Source organism: Lepus europaeus, chromosome 10 (assembly GCF_033115175.1).
Source record: "Lepus europaeus isolate LE1 chromosome 10, mLepTim1.pri, whole genome shotgun sequence".
Taxonomy (NCBI): Eukaryota; Metazoa; Chordata; class Mammalia; order Lagomorpha; family Leporidae; genus Lepus; species Lepus europaeus.
Genome location: NC_084836.1, coordinates 2254541 through 2277368, shown reverse-complemented (window position 1 = coordinate 2277368; position 22828 = coordinate 2254541). Strand labels below are relative to the sequence as shown.

Sequence of the window (22828 nt, the reverse complement as noted above, 5' to 3'; positions counted from 1 at the left end):
TGGCACTGGCCGTCCACGTGTAACGAGATGCAGGCCGTGAGGCCTGGGCTCCTGGTCAAGGTGCTTTTCTCCTGCACGCCGGTGTCTTCGGGCCCCTTCATACAGAGGGAGATTGTTGGGGTTTATCACCACAATGAGACTTGTTACTTTGAAATGAAGCGAAGACCCTTGACCTTCAGGAGCCGTGTTGTCTTGCTTTGAATGTGGCCGGCACCGCTGTTTGCACCGGCCATTTCTGTTGGAGGCTCCCTGTGCTGGAGGAGCCCCCGTTTTGCCCTGCTCATGATAAAGAACCAGTGTCCTCTAATGCCAGGCTGGGAGGCAGCGTCTGCAGGCGGTGTTGCTGGCTGGGGTGAGGCCGGTGTGTCTTCCTTTCCACCCGTCAGCCCCACACATCCTTCTTGTCTCTGTCTCTGTCCTCGTCGGGGGCGGGGGGGTGGGGGGACTCTGAGTCCTCTGTAGCCTGGACTACAGGTCCTGGGGGATCCAGCCTGCAGGGAGTGTGGCTCGCCCACTTGCCCAGGCCCTCAACAGCCACGCATCCCTGTTGGTGCACAGGCTGTGGTGTCTTGGCCCCTGCTGTGCCAAGTCCTTCATCCAGAGGCCCTCAGCTTGTCGCTCTGTGGCGTGGATGCCTCCAGTGTCCCTGCGCTGTGACAGGGTGCAGTGGAGCAGGGGCTGTGGCCAGGCTGTGGGAAGGGCTTCATGGCGGGGCCATGGTGCAGGCAAGGCAGGGAGCAGTGGCAGTGTTGGGGTGGGAGGAGGTGTTGTGGGCAGAGGATGGGCTGGGGTCCCCACCTGGACCCTGACTGTGGAAAGGTCTGTGAGGAGAAGGACCCAGTGCCACCCTCTGAGCAGGGTGGCCCAGTGTGGGTTTCTGTACCCCCTGACCATAGCTGACCGACAGGGAGCTGAGAGGAGCACATTGCTTGCAACACGCAGGTGGAAGGTAGATTCGGGATTTGAACTCAAGCCTGTGGGCTCCAACCTTTTGCTTGTTAGGTTTCAGCCAGGGTTCCACGTGGCCCTGTGTGTGGCCCTGTGTGTGGTGGTAGGGGAGAGCAGTCCAGTGTCCACTTGCTACCACCTGAGATCTGCCAGAGTGGCTGTGGGTGGCCCTTAGGGACGTGCTCCAGCCATGAGCAGAGAGCTGCTTCGCACTTCTGGGCGGCCTGATGACTGTGGTCTTGCGTGGAGCAGTGTTGTGCGTGGCCCTGCCCTCCCTGGCCTGGTTGTGCACAGCCGGTACAAAGCAGAGGAGTGCTCTCCATGTAACCAGTGCGCGTGGCTCTGGTGTGCCTGGCTCCGGTGCACGTGGCTCTGGTGTGCATTGCTCCGGTGCGCGTGGCCCCAGCGCGTGGCTCCGGTGCGCGTGGCTCCCGTGCAGTTCCACCTGTGGATGCCTACCTAGCAAGCCACGATCCACCATGGGACGTGAGGCTGGGTGGCGAGGCTCAGCAGTGAGCGTGGCATCTTTGAGAGCCTGGACGTTCCCAGTGCCTGTGCTGAGAGCTTGGCGGGGCCACTGAGGGGGGCTCCCGAAGTTCTTTCTGCTGGAAGCTGTGTTGGGGAGGCCCCTCTCTTCACCTGCACACAGCGACATGAGGACAGTGCATGCTTTCAGCCACCTGCTCAGATGAATGGGTTACAGAGGTGTGAGGCTGCTTGAGCCCACTCCCGTTTTACCCTGGACGCCTCCCTTATCCTGGGAAAACTCCACTGCAGTTCAGCTGGAGCCTGTAGTCCCCTGCTCAGTGGTCTTGTCCCAGCTGTTGTCCCGGCTGTTGTCCCGGAGGTCTTGTCCCGGCTGTTGTCCCGGTGATCTTGTCCCGGCTGTTGTCCCGGAGGTCTTGTCCCGGCTGTTGTCCCGGCTGTTGTCCCGGCTGTTGTCCCGGCTGTTGTCCCGGAGGTCTTGTCCCGGCTGTTGTCCCGGCTGTTGTCCCGGCTGTTGTCCCGGTGGTCTTGTCCCGGCTGTTGTCCTGGAGGTCTTGTCCCGGCTGTTGTCCCAGCTGTTGTCCTGGAGGTCTTGTCCCGGCTGTTGTCCCGGCTGTTGTCCCGGCTGTTGTCCCGGAGGTCTTGTCCCGGCTGTTGTCCCGGCTGTTGTCCCGGTGGTCTTGTCCCGGCTGTTGTCCCGGTGGTCTTGTCCCGGCTGTTGTCCCGGCTGTTGTCCCGGCTGTTGTCCCGGTGGTCTTGTCCCGGCTGTTGTCCCGGCTGTTGTCCCGGTGGTCTTGTCCCGGCTGTTGTCCCGGAGGTCTTGTCCGGGCTGTTGTCCCGTCCTCTCTGGGTGCTGACGGAGCACCCAGAGTGTCTTGCGACACACCCAGACGATTGTTGAGGTTGAAGGAGTGCGGGGGGCTGCTCTGTCTGATCTTAGCAGCTGCAGGGCCAGGGCTGCCTGCCGGAGAGACTTGTGGCTCTGGCTGCAGGCTGTGCTGGGCTGGGCTCAGCCAGGGGGGAGACAGGCAGCCTCGCTTTTCAGGCGCACTAGGGTCTCAGCCTTAGGCTGCTCCGCATGTCTTGTCACCCAGGCCTGTGCCCAGCAAGGCCAGCTGGGCTGCCTGGGCTTCTCCTGCCGTCCATCTTCCTTCTCCCCAGTCCTTGGGGGCAGCCTCCCTGGCCCGCTACGCTTCGGGTGTCCTTGGGGTGGCAGAGTGGCTGTACGTTGAAATAGAGGCACCCGAGGAGCCACAAGCAAGTTTTCCTCTGCAAAGGGCATAGTAGCTCGAGTGGAAGTTGCACTTTATGTGAACGTTGCATGAGCACATGGAAGAGGAGGAGAGAGGAAGAGAGAGGTGAGGAGGGCTGTGAGCGAGGCCCGGGCGCTGTGCTTGGGCACAGGTGTGGTGCTGCCCCTGCTCTGAGTGACTCGGGGATGGGTGCGAGCTGTGCGGGGTGGAAGGCAGCGCCGCCTGTGCAGTTCTGGGCTCTCAGTCTGCCCAGCGCCTCCTGGGATCTGGGGTGCGGCCCGAGCCTGTGGCTCCCCCACCTGTCCGCTCTGTTTTCTGGGAGCAGCTCGACTTGCAAGGTGGAAGGGGGTGGGGAGGGGACCTGGGCTCCATGTGACAGAGGAGAGCACAGCCGGCTGTGCGCAGGAGCCACGTCCCCTGGCTCAGCTTTTCAGTGCTGGGGGCACCGAAGGGTCTCCTGTCTGTCAGGAGGCAGTCGGCGCCTCCTCGGGTCTTCAGCTGTGGCTGCCCCGGAAATCACGTTCTTTGATTAAAAAACAAACTCATCTTGTAAGCACCCACTCTATTTATTAAAAAGTAAGCATGGAAGCCAAGGCAAACCTTGGCCTGCTTGTTGTACGGCTTCTAACGCTCTTAGGGTTTACTGTCCAGCGCCTACGGGTGCCCGGCAGCTCTGTGAATACCGAGCCCGGTGTGTGAGGCCGGGTTCCATGTCCGGGGGCTGTGGCGTGGGGCAGGCAGGGGCAGTGTGGGGGTCGCAGGGCCTGTGTCCACCCACCTGTCACTCCCGGGAGCGTGCTGACAGCGCTCGGCCAGGGCCTGGTGGCAGCCACCTTGCCAGGTGTTCCCAGAACAGGTGGACTCCCGCGACTCCCGGCATCACTGCACAGCGTGGGTGCTGATAGCTGTGTTCTTGCTGCCAATGGAGGAGGTTCCCGTTGGGGGCGGGGGACGCCCTCGGGGCTGCTGGTGTTGAGTGGTCCTGCGTGCCCTGCTGTGTGTGGGGGTCAGTGGCGTCAGGTTTGCTGAGCAAATGCATGACCCCATACATGTCGAGTCTTGGTCCAGGCCCCTGCCCTGATCTCCTTCAGACTCGCAGTCTGTGCAGGAGCCCAGGCCTGTGTGTGGTTCCCGTAGAAAGCAAGACCTCGGCCTCCCTTCTTCCTTTTGGCCCTGCACCCCCTCCTCTGCGACCCAGCCTGTTGGTCTGCCCCACTGTTCCCTTCCCTTGGGCCTACAATGCACGTCCATGTGGGTGGGTCACCCTCACTGGCCATCTCAGGAATGGCCCCTTGGCACCTGCTGCTGGGCAGTGTGAGACATCAGGAGTGTTGGGCTCAGGGTCGCCCCCTGCAGTGTCTCCTACTTCCAGGGTGTTATCAGTACTCCCCACGGCTCCTGGTGACGGGCTGTGCAGTGAGATGAGAGCCAGTGAGGTGAGGGGTGGTGGGGCAGGGTGAGTGCAAACACCCAGGCTTCACGTGGCCCCATCGGCCACTTGTTTTCTGTCTGGAGGAAGAAAGTACATCACATACTTGAGCATCTGTCTTCCTTGCCCTCCCTGACCTTCCCCGCCCTGTCTGCCCGATGTTGGTGTCGGTGCCAGGCTCCTGATGGGCCCTGCAGCCTGCGGCTGCCTGGAGTCTGCTGCTTGCCCGAGGCGAGCCTTCACCATGGCCATCACCAGCTTCTCTCATCGGCAGCTTCCCCCCTTCCCTCTCCCCTCCCCGGGGCCCCTGTGTGTCGTGGTACCCAACCCTTCTCTCAAACTGAGCAGCCTGTGACTGGGACATGAGTGACTCACACGTTCGGCAAGCATGTGTGGAACTGCCCACCAGGGACCAGGTCCCAAGTGTTAGTAAGCATTGGCCGAGGTCTTTCCTTAGGGGGCAGCTGGAGTGGAGATAGGCGTGTGGTCAGCCGTGGAGGACGGAGGTGAGGAGATGTCCCGAGAAGGCCGTGGGGACTCACACAACTGTGTGCTGGGCAGGGTGAGCTCTGGGGGTGGAAGAGCAGAGGCCGAGGCAGCAGCACAGCTGATGGGACTTGTAGCTGGTGGGCAGCTGGGGACGGAGAAGTGGGTATGAGCAGTGGAAGGCGGTGTAGGGAGAGGCAGCTCAGCAGAGGTGTGGGCAGTGGCTGGAGGCGCAGGTGGCGCGGTGCGAGCAGGCCTGTCGGCTTGAGACAGCGATACACCTTTCTTCCCGATGTGCATCCAGCAGCGTGGTGTTGGGGAGCCTGCGTCACCTGTGGCCATGGCAGGAAACTGGTAAGCTCGTAATAGACACAGCTCACAGCCTTCCCGGGAGCTGCTGTGCAGCTGTGTTCTGCACACACGGTAGGAGAACGGGGCTGGGTAGGGCCTGACCGCCCTCCTGAGGAACCGGAGCTGCTGTGGCGCGTTGAATGGTGTTCAGTAGCTGCCAGACGACACAGCCGTGCCAGGAACGTGGAGAGTGCACTGAGTTGCGGTGACGTCATTCAGGCCAGGCCTCGCTTTATCCTCCTGGGGTCGGCGCCAGGGTGCCCTGTGGGAGCCTGAAGATTACAGAGCGCCCTGGTCTCTGTATGTCGTGTGCGTCTCCCCGTGGGCGGGCGTTGGCCGTGTGTCGCGTGCGTCTCCCCGTGGGCGGGCGTTGGCCGTGTGTCGCGTGCGTCTCCCCGTGGGCGGGCGTTGGCCGTGTGTCGCGTGCGTCTCCCCGTGGGCGGGCGTTGGCCGTGTGTCGCGTGCGTCTCCCCGTGGGCGGGCGTTGGCCGTGTGTCGCGTGCGTCTCCCCGTGGGCGGGCGTTGGCCGTGTGTCGCGTGCGTCTCCCCGTGGGCGGGCGTTGGCCGTGTGTCGCGTGCGTCTCCCCGTGGGCGGGCGTTGGCCGTGTGTCGCGTGCGTCTCCCCGTGGGCGGGCGTTGGCCGTGTGTCGCGTGCGTCTCCCCGTGGGCGGGCGTTGGCCGTGTGTCGCGTGCGTCTCCCCGTGGGCGGGCGTTGGCCGTGTGTCGCGTGCGTCTCCCCGTGGGCGGGCGTTGACTGTGTGTCGCGTGCGTCTCCCTGTGGGTAGGCGTTGAGCACCTATTGCAAAGTTCATGGAGGAAGGGGTGAGCAGCACACTGAGAATGAATAGGGCGGCTGCCCCACGTCGTGTAACAGTGTGTGAGAGTGGTCGTCCCCTCTGCCTCCGGCGTGAGCTGGGTGCTGGGTGTGCAGCGGGGTGTGCTGGACAAGGGCTGGTTCCGAACGCTGCAGGCTGCACCTCACTTCTCAGGAATTGCTTCTTTCTGGAATCTTCCTTGAATGTCTTTGGAACATGGTTGACCACCGGTAGCTAAACTATAGAAAGTAAAGCCACAGATCTGTGGGGACTACTTCTTTTAATGCTGAATCCCAGAGCCCATTTTAGTTTTTAAATGTATACTTCAGATTTCATTCTGTTAATTTTTCTCAAAGTCGTTGATGTAAAGAGGGCCATTTCACAAGATAAACAGGTCAGCTAATCAGTTGGACATAACTCGATAATCAAGTTTTATTTATTTTTTAAAGATTTTTATTTATTTGAGAGGTAGGGTTACAGATAGAGAGAGAGAGAGAGAGAGATACAGAGATGTCTCCCATCCGCTGGTTCACTCCCCAAATGGCTGCAATGGCTGGAGCTGCGCCTTTCTGAATTCAGGAGCCGGGAGCTTCTTCCTGGTTACCCATGCAGATGTAGGAGCCCAAGGACTTGGGCCATCTTCTACTGCTTTCCCAGGCCAGAGCAGAGAGCTGGATCAGAAGAGAAGCAGCCGGGACTTGAACCGGCACCCATATGGGATGCTTGCGCCGCAGGCAGAGGATTAACTTACTGTGCCACAGCACTGGTGCCAGCTCATTGAGTTCTAAAATGCACAGAGCAAAATCTGTGATGACTGCAGTAAGAAACAGATGGATACAGAATTCCAGTTGGAGATGCCAGGTACTCTTTCCAATAAGTGACAGAGCGAGGACACGGAACACCAGGAATCACACCAGGAAGTGACAGAGCGAGGACACGGAACACCAGGAATCACACCAGGAAGTGACAGAGCGAGGGGGTGAACACTGGGAATCACACCAGTAAGTGACAGAGGACACGGAACACCACGAATCACACCAGTAAGTGACAGAGCGAGGGGGTGAACACTGGGAATCACACCAGTAAGTGACAGAGGACACGGAACACCGGGAATCACACCAGGAAGTGACAGAGGGGACGGAACATTGGGAATCACACCAGGAAGTGACAGAGCGAGGACACGGAACACCAGGAATCACACCAGGAAGTGACAGAGCGAGGACACAGAACACCGGAAATTACACCAGTAAGTGACAGAGGACACGGAACACCACGAATCACACCAGTATGTGACAGAGGAGATGGAACACCAGGAATCACACCAGGAAGTGACAGAGGGGACGGAACATCGGTAATCACACCAGGAAGTGACAGAGCAAGGACACAGAACACCGGGAATCACACCAGTAACTGACAGAGGAGACGGAATGCCAGGAGTCACACCAGGAAGTGACAGAGGAGACGGAATGCCAGGAGTCACACCAGGAAGTGACAGAGGAGACGGAACACCAGGAGTCACACCAGGAAGTGACAGAGGACACGGAACACCGGGAATCACACCAGGAAGTGACAGAGGACACGGAACACCGGGAATCACACCAGGAAGTGACAGAGGAGACGGAACACCAGGAATCACACCAGTAACTGACAGAGGACACAGAACACCAGGAATTATGTAGGAAACTTGAACAACAGCCATCAACCAACCTGGCTTAATTGACTTTTGTGGGCAATTCCAGGCGTGCACATGATTTTAATTGCACACAGAACATTTATGAAGATAGACCATTTCTGAATTATAAAACGTCTCCGTAAATCTTAAGGAATTCCAGAAATATGTGGTGTGTTCTCTGAGCACAGTGGAATTAAAGTTGGAACCCATAGCAAGGTACCTGAGATAGCTACCCCCGTGTTTCTGACTAGGACACTTTTAAATCATCCATGGTAACAGAAGAAGTCCGGAGGGAAGTGACAACAGAGACGACACGGTCAAGTTTGTGGAACACAAGTAAAGCAGTTCGTAGAGGGGGACTTACAGTGCCGAATGTCGACATCTGGAAAACCCGGTGGTGTCCAGTGAGCTCAGCCTCTGCCTTAAAGAATCAGGACAGAAAAAATGAAGCCAAAGCTTGTTTAAGAGAAGTCAGTAACATGGATATTGGGAAAACAAGGGAGAAGACACAGACGACCAGTGCTAGGTCTGAGAGAGCTGACATTGCTACAGATACCAGGAGGGTGATGGATGGCCTTCAGTGACAACTTTATGCCAGTAGATTTGTTTCTTTCAAAACTTTTAGAAGATGTATTTATTTATTTGAAAGGCAGAAATACAGAGAGAGGAGCAGAGAGATCTTCCATTTGCTGGTTCACTCTCCAAATGACCCCAACACTGGGTGCTAGGCCAGGCTGAAGCCAGGAGCCAGGAGCCAGGAGCTTCTTCCTGGTCTCTCATGCAGTTGCTGGGGCCCAAGCACTTGGTTCATCTTCTGCAGCCTTCCCAGGTGCCTCAGCAGAGAGCTGGATTGGAAGTGGAGCAGCTGGGACTTGACAAGCACCCATATGGGATGCCAGCACTACAGGTGGAGACCCAACCTTCTGTGCCATAGTGCCATATGCCAGTAAATTTGACAATTTCATGAAAAAATATACATACATTTTCCAAAGACGCAACCATACATCACTAAGGAAAAAAAAAGTGCTCTGAATATTCTATTTTTTTTTAAAATGTTTTATTTATTTGAAAGGCAGAAAGAGAGTTTGAGAACGGGAAAGAGGGAGAGAGAGGTCTTCCTTCTTTTGCCAGGCAGACGCCAGGAGCCCAAAACTCCATCTGGCTCTCCCATGTGGGTGGCAGGGACCCAAGAACTGGAGTCGTCATCGGCCGTCTCCCAGGCTGTGCATCTGCGGGGAGCTGGGGTCGGAGGTGGAGCTGAGGTTGAAGCCGGGCACCTGCTGTGGGATGTGGGATGTGGGTGTCGGAAAGTGGCGTGCTAGCTGCTCTGCCGGACACCTGGCCTCGTGTTACTCCTCTCTGGAAGCAGTGAGACTTGTGGCTGTTCTGTAAGGGCAGCCCAAGGTGTAGTGGTGATTTCTGTCAGACATTTAACAAAGACATCAGTTCTACATGAACGGATCTTTAAAAGCATGGAACAAGAAGAAGTATGTCCCAGTTCATTCTGTAAGGGCGAGAACCTCTCTGATACCCAAACCACAGGGTGTCGAGGAGGGAGAACTGAAGAGCAGCATCCTTCGTGAGCCGATTACGAGATCCTGAACAGAATTTCAGCAAGTCAGATCCAACCCTGTGTAGAACGAGTCACGAATCAGTGACGTGCTTTACCTCAGAGCGCAAAGTTGATTTTACTGTTCAAAAATCAATCAGTGTAATTCACTTTTACTAACATTTAAGAGGAACAAACTCATAAAAGTCGTCTTATGTGCAGAAAAATCATTTGACAAAATCCTATGTCCAGTTCCAGTAAAAACTCCCCATAAACCAGGAACGGGAGGGAACTTCCTCGGCTTGCCTGGGGACACCCGTAGACCTGTCGCTGACATCGGAATGGCACAGAGCCGGAGCTCCTCTCACAGGAGGAGCACGGTGTTCTTTCTTGTCACCGGTGCTGCCCACACGTCCTGGACCTGCTAACCAGGGCAGCGAGGCAGGAGCCGGTGAGTCAGGATGCACCCACGGGTTCCTCACACGTGGCAGGCAGCCCGCACACAGGGTGTGCGTTGTCTCACAGGTGACGTGATCGTCTTCCTGAAACCTGATGGAACCTACAAACAGAACTAAGGATTCAGCAGGATTTCAAGATGCAAAACCTAAGTACAAAAAGTAATTTTTCTATATGCCAGCAACGAGGAATTGAAATTAAATGAAGAGTTCCAGTTGTAACAGCATAAAAATGCAAAGTGTTTAGGGAAAACACCACAGAAGACGTCATAGGCCTGTACGCTGAAAACTACAAGCCAGTGCTGCGAAAAACTGAAGATGATGACCTCACGCCTGCACGTCAGAAGGCCAAGGGTGTTGAGTGTCAGTGCTCCCCTCACGGACCTGCACACAACTCAGTCCCAGCCAAGGTCCCAGCATGCTTTTCTGTGGAAACTGATGAGCCGGTGTACAAACGTATACGGAAATACTGGTGCAAGCCCTCGCGGTAGCTAAAACAGCACTGAAAACAAGCGAAGGTGGGGACTAACTGCCTGGTTTTGAGAATTATAAACTGCCGCGGTCAAGACACTGACTGGCGCTCGACAGCTCGGGAACAGGGGTTCGGAAACGCAGCCATGTGCGCGGACAGCTGCTTTCCACGGCGCCATGGAATCTGCGGGCAGAGGGGTGCGCCCTTCGAGGGTACTTCAGACAGCTCACAGGAAACGAGTCAAAATGTTGTTACAAAAATTCTTCAAATCCGTCTTTGCGTTTTCATAATGTATGTTCCAGGAACTCTATGAAGACCCCTGTATACGTGGACTTCAAACGTTGTGTATACCGAATATCTTTTAAAAATGATTTTATTTATAGGAAAGGCAGAGTGACGTAGTGAGAGGAGAAAGAGCTTCGTCTGCTGGTTCACGTCCCAGGTGCCTACAGCAGCCAGGGCTGAACCAGGCTGAAGCCAGGAGCCGTTCCCCGTCGGGGTCTCCCGCGTGGTGGAGGTACCCAAGCTCACGAGCCGTCCTCGCCGCCTCGCAGGGGTGCCGGCAGGAAGCCAGATTGCAAAGGCTGGGCAGGCAGGATTCCAGCCACCGCTCTGACATGGGGCGCGGGCATCCCCAGTGCAGCTCAGCCTGCTGCGCGACAGCGCCCACCCACATTTGCCTTTTAATCGGATTTTCCAAGAAAACTTTTTAAAGCGCTGTTGTAGATGTTATGTATTTTCCCAGATGAAGCAAATGGATGCTCATATGTCAACCACATTAAAAGATGACCTCCAAAGGCATCGCAGGCCCAGAAGGTAACCCTGAAGCAGGAAGCTTCTCTGAGATAACGTGTGACCTTGAATTAGGCACACAGAGCTCCTGCAGTGACCTTGACACCACGAAGATTTGGACAAGTAAGTTGGACTTTGTCAGACCGTCTACTCCTTCAGACTGGGGCCCTTCTAGAAGAGCCGAGAGCCACGCCGCCTTCCAGCCGGTGTCCAGCTATACGAGGTCCACTCCACCCCATCTCTGCTCTGGGCAGCCGTGGGCCTGCGGGTGTCCCTGCCAGGGGCTGCTCTTGTCAGGGAAGCCACCACTGTGTCCTTACCAGAATAAAGCAGAGTTGCTTCCTCATTCGAAAACGGGCCTGTCTGTGGCGTGCTCAGGAGCACGTCTGTGGAGTGAGGATGATTTAATACCTCGCTGCGCCCATTCCACGTGGCTCTGGAAGAACTTGTATTTTAGATTATGTTACTGTCAAAAAAATATACCTTAATACCTCTCTAGAGATGAAAAGATTGTGTGTTGTGGTGTCAGATAAGCACTATTTCTTTACAGCCTGCCAGGAGGCTTAATTCTATTCTGCGCTCATGTTTATCGAGGTCCCCACAGCAAGCAGCCGTGTCTCTGTCCCCCAGAGCCCGGACGTGACCTCGTGTGTGCCCTGCCAGGCGTCCCGTCCCTGCTGCTGTGCCCTCTGGGTCTGAACAGCCGAGGCCCACCCCGTGGGCAGCGTAGATTGCTGGTCTTGGCTGTTGCGACCCCTGGCCCATTGCCCAGGCACCTGTCTGCCCTCTCCGTGTCGTGTGTCTGCTGTGTAAGAAGAGGGCCAGCGATGCTGGTGGGAGACTTTGTCTTGGAAAGATTGTCCTGGAGGAAGGTTGCAGTGTGGCCTCTGCTCTACAGGCCATCTGGACCTTAGCCCCTGGGGCTGTGGAAGGGAGGGGTCTGTTCTGTGTGTTCCCTAACCAGGCGTTCCCCAGTATGGTGCTCTTGCTGCCCAACCAGCCTTGGTGCCAGACTCCGTAACTGCAGGCTCAGGCTCCCGCAGGACCGCCCTGGCCTCCGACGCCAGGCACGCGAGGTCCCCAGGCCGCCGGCGTTTCCAGCTGACCGGCTGCAGTTTCACCAGTGACCAGACAGCTCAAAGAAGGCATCGTCCTCAAGGTGACAGTTTTACTGTGCCGAAGGCCAGGGCGCCACCACGCGAGGAGTGCGGGGACGGGCAGGGGGGTCTCGGGGACTTGGTTGCCCGTGTGGGCTCTAGCAAGTCTTCCGTGCTTGGTGGCCTGAGTTCCCCTTGGGGTTTCTTTCGGTAAGGGCGGTGACTGAACCGTGGGTGCTGGTGGGGGTCTGGGCTCTGCTGGTCTTTCTGGCGACTGTCCCTATCCTGGAGTGATTTGGGCCCACCAGGAGTTGTCTCTGTGGTGTAAGGACAGCAGCGGATGTCATCTCCCTCACGGGGCCAGAGGCAGGCCAGCCGAGTTCTGTGCACACCTGGGGTGTGGCAGCCACGAGAGAGGTGCACCCTTGGGTTGCAGACACCCCCAAAGCTGCGATCCTGCGTCGGCGCCCACCTCATGGCTCCAGGGCAGGGTGGGAGGCCGCCTCCCTGTGGAGGCCCTGCCGGCCCAGTCTCTCAGTCTTCGTGTGGGCTGAGTGGGCGTTCTGGACTGTTGGCCTAGGAGTGGGGTTGTGGGGTGAACGGCTCTCTGTCTAGGTCACCAGCACGTTCCTGAGATGGTGCTAACATTGATTTCCATTGTGTTTTCTGCAGAAGGTGTTGGGTGGGCAGTATTAAAATGCAGCAGTGGTGCAGGGCACTGGCCTTAACACGAGAGCTGCCCGCCTGTCAGTGTCCCTGAGCCAGGCCCTCACCAGTGCCTTCCCTCTACCTGCCCTCTCTGGTGTTGCCCGTTTGCCGCTAGCCTGGCTGGAACATCCCAGGCCCGCCCCATGGGCAGCGTAGATTGCCGGTCTTGGCTGTGTGGCCCCTGGCCCATCGCCCAGGCACCTGTCTGCCCGTGCCTGTGTCTGGCATGGCGTTGCCCGGAGTTTCTTTACCTCCATGTTCTGCTAAATCATGTCTGGTTGGGCCCTTGTGGCCTCTAGCCCCTGTGTCATTTTGTTTGAGTCTGCAGGGCCCCCCACCCCAGGTCGGAGGCCTTGGAGAGCTGCGTGCACCCATGGGGGCTCACGGAGATGGCCCAGAAGAGGCCTGTCTGCAGTTGGCGCCTCTGGAGTGATTTCCACACCAGCCCCGCGGTGCCCCCTCCCTACTTGTTGGTCTGGTCTCGACTGGGGGTTCCCTTGGCCCCTCCCTACTTGTTGGTCTGGTCTCGACTGGGGGGGGGTCCCTTGGCCCCTCCCTACTTGTTGGTCTGGTCTCGACTGGGGGTTCCCTTGGCCCCTCCCTACTTGTTGGTCTGGTCTCGACGGGGGGGGGTGTCCCTTGGCCCCTCCCTACTTGTTGGTCTGGTCTCGACTGGGGGGGGTCCCTTGGCCCCTCCCTACTTGTTGGTCTGGTCTCGACTGGGGGTTCCCTTGGCCCCTCCCTACTTGTTGGTCTGGTCTCGACTGGGGGGGGTCCCTTGGCCCCTCCCTACTTGTTGGTCTGGTCTCGACTGGGGGTTCCCTTGGCCCCTCCCTACTTGTTGGTCTGGTCTCGACAGGGGGGGGGTCCCTTGGCCCCTCCCTACTTGTTGGTCTGGTCTCGACTGCGGGGGTCCCTTGGCCCCTCCCTACTTCTTGGTCTGGTCTCGACGGGGGGGGGGGGTCCCTTGGCCCCTCCCTTCTTGTTGGTCTGGTCTCGACTGCGGGGGTCCCTTGGCCTCTCCCTACTTGTTGGTCTGGTCTCCACTGGGGGGTCCCTTGGCCCCTCCCTTCTTGTTGGTCTGGTCTTGACTGGGGGTTCCCTTGGCCCCTCCCTACTTCTTGGTCTGGTCTCGACGGGGGGATCCCTTGGCCCTCTGCTGGCCGGGCGGCTGGGCCTGCCTCCTCTGGGAACCTGACTTTCCCTGGCTGTTTCCCATGAGCGTAAGCCCACCTAGCACATAGGAGGGCTGAGCTGAGAGCCAGAGGCTTCCGTGTCCGCGGTCAGCGGCTCTCGTTTCTCTCCTTTCTCTCTCTGATGAGAGAATTGAGATCTTCCCTCCAAATCAAAGCCTATTCATCCCTCCGCCAGCCAAAGTGGATGCGTTCGCGTCCGCTCCCAGCCTTGAGCAGGGCCTGCGAGGTTTTCTTTGTCAGGTATCTGAGTGTGGGCAATTCTGCCTCCTTTCTGGGCAAATAAATCCAAGGAGTGTCTGGGCTTGCATAAACAGTGTGTTTTTATGCCAAGTCAATGGGATACATGTTTTTTTTTTTTTTTTCTCTTTCCATTTTAGCATAAATCCAGGGACACAGTGTGTTTGCATAATTTATTTTTATTTTTAATCAAGAAGACAAGATGTTTCAGCAGAATTTTCGGTCTGTGGCTCCGCGGTTTAAAGTGCTGAGAAAAGTGGCTGACGTGTTGTGGTTGCCTCCCCTGCTTCCCGGGGCGAGGCTCTTCCCGGGGACTTGGTGACAATGCCCTGCCCTGCCACGTGCGGCTGTGTGAAGAAAGTGTTGTGGCCTGAAAGATGACAATAATTACAACTGCCTTTTATTCATTATATGTACACTCTTATTTCCAGTGAAATGGAAATTTCAGATTCGGAATTATTGCTAACCAAATTACCTTTATCAGTGAGAGAGCATCTGCTCACCATTACTTGTAAAACAGGAAAAATGGATCTTTTCAGCGTATACATTTGCAGCTCTGATGCATATAAATTGGAAGTAATGCCTGGAGTTTAGCAGTCCATTTTTCACCATGTTCCAAACAGGAGGCGGCCTTGCCAGAAATTCATTATGCACATTAGGTGGTGGCAGGGGAGCTGGGGCGGCTCCACCGCGTGTCACTCCTCATTCCTGCCTCCGAGAAGCCGCACGCCGCCCGGTGAGCACGGGGCGCCTCCGTTTGTTCCAGGGCGGACCTTCCCTCCGCCCTCGAGAGCCGGTTTGGCCTGGGCTGCTCTGCGGAGCACTCGCCCTGAGGGGCCTCACACCCGGGGCTGCCGTCGCCCCCATGTGGACGTGGATTTTGTCTTTTAGCTCCTTTAGCTCCGAGTTCTGTTGGGGCAGGAGAGAAGGCCAGATTCCTGAGGACACGGGTGCGGGCGAGTCTGCTGAGCACAGTGTGGAGGCTCTCCGCCGTTTTCTGTTTCCTGTGTCTGCTGCAGGTGGTGGACCACAGGGCAGCAGGTGGCCTGGGCTGGGAGGGTTCCCGAGCAAGGCGAGACGCCTTGCGTCTGGACGCAGCTGGCCTGTGTCCGTGGGGTGCTGCCGTGCAGAGTTTTCTCACGTGTCTCCCCCTTTCTGTGGCTGAGGGCGCTCACAGCAGCACCGGGCTTTGCTCTGACAGACGGGGCAGCCGTGCCCACATGCTGGTCCCCAGAGACCCAAGAGTGGGCCTTGTGTTGCTGTGGCATTTGAGGTCATTTCAGGGACACAGGGCGACGCTCCTGGACCCTGTCTTGAGTACCGCTGCCTCGGTGCACCTTGGGATAGCTTATGTCCCCTAGGGTCAGGGCCAGGTGTGCGGCCCCTCAGGGAGCTGCCCAGGGAGCTTGGTGCAGGGTGCTCACCCCACCGCAGTGGAATGGGCCCTTTCTTGCCAAGTCAGCATCAGGTGGGACTGGGGCCCTCTCTGTGCCCGGCTGCCTTTTAGTCTCTGCGGGTAGGGTAAAAATTGGTAATTTTCACTTTGTTCCTCTAGGTCACTTCAGTGACACACGTTCCACAAATACGCGCTTGATTTCTCCAATCTGTGTCTTGCTGTTTGCTTTTGAAAGGTGGCGCCTGCCCCCAGGCTCACATTAGAGCGGTCTGCTTGCCCACTTCGCTAGATGAGGGCCTTCTCCACGCTCGCCCGCTGGTGCCACTGGCAGAACAGCCGGGGCAGGGGAGGCTGTGGCTCTCCCGCCACGGTAACTCCCTGCCAGGCTCCGTCTGCCTGCTTTGCCCCAGCCCTGTCTCCCACGTTTGCTACCTGTTTAACAATGTCCCTCAGCACTGGTCACACACCAGGGTGCTTCGCTGGGTGCTGGGTTCCTGCCCCCACCCTGTGGACCGGGCCTTGTGCCAGCGCCTGGCCACTAGGCGCTACAGGTGAACAGAAGCCCCCGTTGAGAGCTCACTTGAACCTGCATTGGTAAGACTTGCACCTGCTACGAAAATGGGGCTGTCCCACTGCTGCCTTGGTGCTGCAGGGTCTTGGGCGGGATCATTGGTAAACAAGGTGTGGCCGGCACTTGGGGCTTTCATGGCCGGAGCGGCTGACTTCTGCGCCGCCCACCTCTGACCAAGAGCTGCACTCCAGCCGGGGTCACATGGAGCCACTGAGTGGAGCCAGGTGCCTGCTGCGGGAGTGGCCCTGTCACGCTGCCCGGGAGGCTGCCTGGCTCGGCCTCCCTGCCCCGGGATGCGCTGTTTCCTGGCAGATTCCCCCCCAGAGCTGGTGCTGTCTTGAGGCCTGCTCTTCCCCGAGCAGCCAGCTGCGTGTTCCCGAGAGCGGGTTCCTGCTCTGCTTGTTCGGCCGGTTTAGTCGCTCTGTAAACTGCTGGTTTCCACGTTCCTCAGATTTGAGTTTCACGAGGATGGACCTCGGCAGCGCATCAGTCGTGGCGGCCTCTCTCCTTGTGCAGTGGGCAAAGGGCAGGCTGGGGTGGGGGCGCCCCCGCGGGGCCACTGGAACTTTCCGTCTTTTCAGCTCTGTAGCGCACATAATTCCGGCGAGGAACCATTCTTTCAAAGAATTCCATTAAGGGTTAGTGTAGGAATGTGGAAGTCTGCCAGTCACGTTTGCATGGCGTGTGTCGGATCTCTTGGGCTGAAATCAAAATGAGCTCCCTGTCTAGGGGCCGAGCATCCTGTTGGAGCAGCCCCCTCGTAAGCTCCCCGTCCCTGAGCCTAGCACAGGCAGCTCGGGCCCACTCCTCTCCCCGGCCGAGCCCTTGGCACAGAGGCAGCGCTCGGCACAGGTGTATGGGGCCCTGGGGTCCCGCTCGCTGCCTGCACCAGGCGTCCTCCTCAGGGCTTCCCAGTGGGATGTCCAGTTGTGGGGGTGGGGAGGGGCGGGGGCCTGATTCTGGTCTCCAACACGTGAAACACTTTGAGGATGAGGCGTAGCTAAAGGTAGCAGTGGAATACGCTCGACTAGCTGAGCAGGAGCCACACTTGGGCGGGCGTGCGGGCTCCACAGGGAGCGCAGCCCATGAGGTTCGGGCCCCGGCCCGTCTGTGGCCTGGAGGCCCAGGGCACAGCTTGCTAGGGGGGTGGACATTTCCAGGAATTCAGTGACTGCCCGTTTCTGGCTTTGTAAGGTCAGGTGCGCGTTGGGAGTGTGATAATGATATTGAAAGTCTGTAGTCACTGGGGAGCGTGCAGCAGCCCTGTTGGGTGTTTTGGGCCAGGCAGGTTCTGGGTAGCAGCTTCCAGCAGTAGTGACTTCCCGTTCCTGGCCCTGGGTGGAGTTTCAGCAGCAGCTGGTGGAGGGTCTGGGACATATTTCCTCCTCCTGTTCTTTTTGCTGGTCCCTGGCTGTTCTCTCACCAATGGTCTGAGGCCTCCCCAGGCTCCCTGGCACCCCACTCCTGGGTCCTGAAGGGCTCTTCCGCCAGCGCCCCGATGTAACCAGCCCGTCTTCTTTGCCTTGGTCTTGTATTACCCTGTCTATTACACAGCATTAGCCAGCATCCCCCATCAGCTGGCCCCGGGTGTCCTGTCCCACACTTGTCTGGGCAGCCGAGGACGCCGTGGCTCAGAGGGAGGAGTGTGTCAGTGAGCAGAGACACAGGGAGCTGCCTCTGCCTTCCTGGGCCATCCCCCGCGGGCAAGAGCGCTTCCTGGCCTTGGTGGCCCTGGCGGCTCCTAAACGAAGCCGGAGGATCTCAGGACGGGGGCCTCCCCAGCCCACTCCTCTTCCTCCACTTCTTGGCCTCCGGGCTGGGAAAGCCCAGTTTCTGAGATATGTGCCGGGCTCTGATGGAAACAAAGTCCCACCCTGGCCTCCAGTTTGTGTAAAAGGGACCGGTTCTTCCCAGCCCTTCCCAGTGGAGCCGCTGGGGCAGGATGCAGGAAGCAGGTGCATCTTTGCCTTCCCGGAAGGATCCTTGCGGGAGCTCAAGGCCGTGCAGCTTCTCAGAGCACCCGGCCCCTTTACTGCAGGTGCTGAGGGCCCGGTGGAGGAGCCCGAGGCAGGGGTGCGGGGACCCTGGGTGTGGCTCTTGGGTGAGAGGCAGGAGCAAGCTTGTGCTGAGGCAATGGTGCTTCGTGACGCCTGGTCCTGCCAGGGCCCGGCTGTCTCCAGGTGCGCCAGCCTGTGCTCAGGGGCTGTCGGGGCGTGTCACTCCTGGGGGGCTGTCAGGGGCCTGTCACTCCTGGGGCGCTCACCTGAGCTCCCCACATACCCTGGAGTCTCTCAGACCCAGCGCTGGCATGTGCTCCCCCTCGCAGGGTTTGGGCCGGGAAGGTGCGGGAGCTGTGTCTTCACCGTCGATACTGCATTGTCATCGGTGGTGTTCCACCAAGGAGAGTGAGCTGCCGAGTGTCTCCTTAAGGGAGCTGTTTGTCCCTTGGGGATGCCACTTGGGCTGCCCTGGCTGTTGGAATGTGGGCTGTGAGGCAGGCCCAGGGCCTCAGGGAGCAGAACGCCTGGACGCTGGGGCTCCCCGAGGGCTCCCCTGACAGCCTGGGGCCTGTATTTGTGTCCTGCAGAGCAAGTCCACCAGCACCTGGACCAGCACGAAGTGAGATACCTGCAGTTTGCCTTCCGCTGGATGAACAACCTGCTCATGAGGGAAGTGCCGCTTCGCTGCACCATCCGGCTGTGGGACACCTACCAGGTGAGCGCCCGGGTGCCTCGGGGCGTCCGCTCCTGGCGTCTTCGCTTCACTCCGAGTGTGCGGCCGGCGGCGGCCCTCGGTGACCCTTGTAGCTGCGCTGTGGGTTCGAGCTGCTTCTGCCAGGATCCGCACTTGTGCTTTGAGTTACTTACAGCGCAATAAAGATTTAAAAAACCACGGGCAGACGCAGTGCAACATGAGAGTTTCCACTCTCCACCCATTTTGATGAAATTCATTTCTTTAGGAGATTGAGTTTTCTGGAACCAGCCACCTTTGTTCCCTCGAGTGTCCCCTTGCTTATCCTAGCACCTTTTCATTTGGTTCAGATGTTTGCTGAAGCCGAGCCCGGGCTGTGGGGGTTTAGGTGCCAGCGCTTCATCATCAGTTGCAAATAGCAGGCTCCATTATGGGGGATTAGGAACCGAGTCTCCGAGCGCCGAAGCCGGGAGCGGCGGCTGGTTTGCATCCCGACTCCTCCCAGCAGGCTTCTCCTGTCCTGAGCACCGCGTGCAGGGCTGCCTGCTAAGGCCTGGGAGGGGGCAGCTGCCTCGGGGGTTGGGGAGGGGTGGGGGTGTCTAGAAAACGGGGGCCCGGGATCGGGCTTTCCTGTCAGGTAGCGTGAGCCCCAGGGGTCAGGCTCAACGTCAGAGCCTTCTGTGTGTGTGGACACGGTGGGGGCGGGGAGGGGGTGTGGGGAGCCAGAGAGGGTGGGGGTTTCTGATCTGGGTTGTTGGGCCCCCTGCCTCCAGGCCTCCTGTTGGGAGCTGGTTTTCCTGTGACTCACCTGGAGTGACACAGGCCCCAGGGGCTGTGGCCACAGCGCTGGGCGCGGGGCTCCGAGGACCCGTGTCTCCACTGCTTTCACTTCTGCCGTCTCACGACCTTCACCGCAGCCCCCACTTGGGGTTTGCTCTCCTAGGAGCGTGGCAGCCATGGGGTTCGCGGCCCTGGCGCCGGCTGGCGTGTGAAGCCTCACCTGGGGCTGTTTGGTTGAGGTGGCTGCCGGCCTAGTGCTATTGGTCTGCTCTCTGCAGTTTACAGGAAGCAAAACTTAATACCCCGTAAATTGCGAACGCTCTCCATTTTTGTGATTGGTTAGGCTGTTCAAGGCCCAGGCCCCCTCGTTAAACACAGAGTTCCTCGTAATACTGTCTCCATTATGAATAAATTAGGTATTAAGTCAATCGCATTTTGAGGAGCCAGGAAATGGATTGGCTCGGCCTGGTCCTGCACCACTTCGCTGAAAACTCCTAATAGGCATTAAAAGTTTAAGCACAATTGCGGCATCTTTATTGAGTTAATTTTCCTGAAATTAAATTTTGTCATGAATTGACTCATTTGTACCATGGACTCATTCTTGAACTGACAGTATCCTGATCATAAACCTTTTCATATCTTAAAAATTGGGGGTATTTCTATTTTACAGGGCCAAGTAACCATGAAATTGTATTGCATCTTTTGGCAATGAAAATACACAGTAATCATAGGATAGCAATCGGGTGATTACTCTCCCCCAAACCAGGGTGTTTATTAGCTGGGCCATTACAGGTTTCTGTAACTCTTTAACCCCTCGCAAGGTGGCTTGAATCCCCTGGGCCCTGCTTCGGCCAGAGGTTGTTGCTAAGCGCTTGCCCCGACCAGGCTCAAGCGAGACAGCAGCGCAAAAGCAGATGAGGCACGTGGTCACTGGCGTGGGATGGGACTGAGGGAGCTTGCGGAGGGCCCCGTCACAGAGGCAGGTCCGGGGTGTGGGTGCCGGGCTTGTCCCTGCAGTCCTGGTGCCCAGGCGAGCCGCATTGTGTGGTCACTGGCGTGGGACGGGACTGAGGGAGCTTGTGGAGGGCCCCGTCACAGAGGCGGGTCCAGGGTGTGGGGTGCTGGGGTTGTCCCTGCAGCCCTGGCGCCCAGGTGAGCCGCAGTCTTTGCCACCTTCAGGCTTCTCCGGCGGCGTGCACGCCGGCTTGGCCTTTTGCTCCTCGCTCCCCAGACCGTGGCTGGGACACACGCACCCTTGATGCCAGGGCCTGGGATGAGGGGGAACCCCTGGGCGCGTTTCCTGTGTTGGCAGCTCATCGGCTCCAGGTTCATTACTGTCCGATCCAGCAGGCAGCGCTTGCTGTGACTGCCCAGCCTCGCCCCTGCCCTGCAGGCTGCTCTCTGGTGTGCCTCGCCCCTGCCCTGCAGGCTGCTCTCTGGTGTGCCTCGCCCCTGCCCTGCAGGCTGCTCTCTGGTGTGCGGGGTGCGTAGACGTGGAGGGATTCGTTGAAAGGGAGTAAACAAGGACAGGCGCAGAGGCGACAGGAAGGCGTGCCGGGGGCTCCCGGTGGGACAGCTGTGGACGCTGCTCTTTGGTGGCCTGTGATGCGCCGGGCTTGCCTCTGCGCTCCGAGATGCAGTATGTGGTGCTCGTGAGGGGCTCGGGCGGCTCAGGGAGGGCTCCCTCTGGCACATGACCTCGGATTCCCCTCCACCTCCCCTGTGGCCTCGTCCTCACGTGGGGTGAGCCCACTGGGGCAGCCTTTCTCACTTCCTCCCGTGGTGGGCGCTGCTGAGGCTTTAGCTGGGCCCCAGCTGGGCAGAGTCTCCGAGGTCAGAGTTGTGTCCAAGGGCAGAGTGGGCCTTCCTTGCATGAGCTCCTGCAGCTCGGCTTCCTGCAGTGTCTCGGGGTCACTCAGACGACCTTGGTTGTCCTGTCTCAGGCCAGGTGGCGGCCGGGAGGAGAAGTGTCCTTGCAGGCAGCCTTGATGAGCCAGCAGTGACCGCCAGTGCCCTGCTCGGGAGGGCTGGTGAGAGCCTGCCCAGAGTGTGCCAGCCACAGCAGGGAGCTGTGCGTTGCACAGAGGAGCTGGGGATTGGCTGGCACCTGTCTTGTTCTTTAGTTAATTCGGAAATGAGCTTGTTATTGTTTACTTTTTTTTTTTAACGTTTATTTTCATTTTATTTGAAAGGCAGACAGAGAAGGAGAGATCCATCTTCCATCTCCTGGTTCACTCCCCAGATGCCCACAATGGCCAGGGCTGGGCAAAGCCAGAGCAAGGAGCCCAGACTTCCACCTGGGCCTCCCACAGGGGTGAAGGGACCCAAGCACTTAGCCATCACCTCCCACCTCCCAGGGTGTGCAGCAGCGGAGGAGAGGAGCCCACACTCTGACAAGGGATGTAGGTGCCCCAGGCAGTGATTTATCCACCGCGCCAAATGCCCGCTTCTAAACTTGTTGTTTTAAACATCAGGAATAGGGGTGCAGAATGAGAGGTGGAACAGGAGGATCTGGCCAGTGCAGCCGCCCCAGGAAAGGCAGTGCCTCTGTGGGTCGTGAGGCAGCAGTGGCATCCTCCCCTCCGTGCAGACCTGCACCCCAGAGACGGGCGTTCAGTGCGGCTGCGCACCAGCCGCGCGCTCAGGCTGGGCGCACAGGGAAGGAGCCGGGAGCCTCGTGCTCAGGGCGCTCGCTTGTTATGGGAGAGGGAGCAGATGTGCAACAGCGCGCACCGGTGGCAAACCTGGCTCCGCTGTGGGTAGTGAGAGGCTGGAGGAGAGAGAAGTGAGCGGGGAAGGGGACCAGAGTGGCAATGTGGAATTAGAAGGGCTGGAAGACAGAGCATCGAGGACCCAGAAGTGTGGCTGAGCCTGCCCCGCTGGTGCAGACAGAGCTGAGGTCGTGGTGAGGAGGTGGGGCTCACCGTCTGTGTTCAGGGCTCAGAGGCTGTGGCTGGCGGCTGCTCCACAGGGAGTCGGGGATGTTCTCCTGGTGACATTGGAGCAGGCCCCCGAGTCGGGGGGGGGGGGGGGCAGAGGAGTGGGACAGCAGGTGCCGGGACTCAGTTTCCATGCAGGAGGGCTTCTTCATCTCAGATGGTCTGCGTGGTGGGCTGGATGCCTGCAGGTGCCCAGGCCAGTGTTCACGTGTGCGTTTGCTTGCCTCAGCAGCCGAGACAGCCTAGAAACAGGGACCCCTGAGCAGCGGTGAGTGCACCCAGTGCCCGGGTCTTGGTGTCTAGTGCCGTTCTCCAGGAAGCGGACCCTGGGCTCCCTGGAGGGGCCGCTGATTGTTGGGCTGGGTAGAGGTGCACCACACAAGCCTGGCGCATCTCGTGGGGCCAGACAGGGAGAAGAGCTCTAGTCGCCCTCAGTGACCGGTGTGTTGCAGGGAACCAGCGGGCAGGGCTGGAGCGACCGAGCAGCAGACAGCCAGAGAAAGAC

General features: G+C 58.5%; 1 protein-coding gene across 1 annotated transcript in view; it reads left to right on the top strand.

Annotated features, from left to right (window-relative positions):
* Positions 1-22828, top strand: part of TBC1D22A (TBC1 domain family member 22A) — a 367129-nt gene that overhangs the window by 232511 nt on the left and 111790 nt on the right. The window contains exon 11 of the mRNA XM_062202659.1: positions 18501-18628. Coding sequence (XP_062058643.1) covers positions 18501-18628 — 128 coding nt within the window. The remainder of the gene's footprint in view (positions 1-18500; positions 18629-22828) is intronic.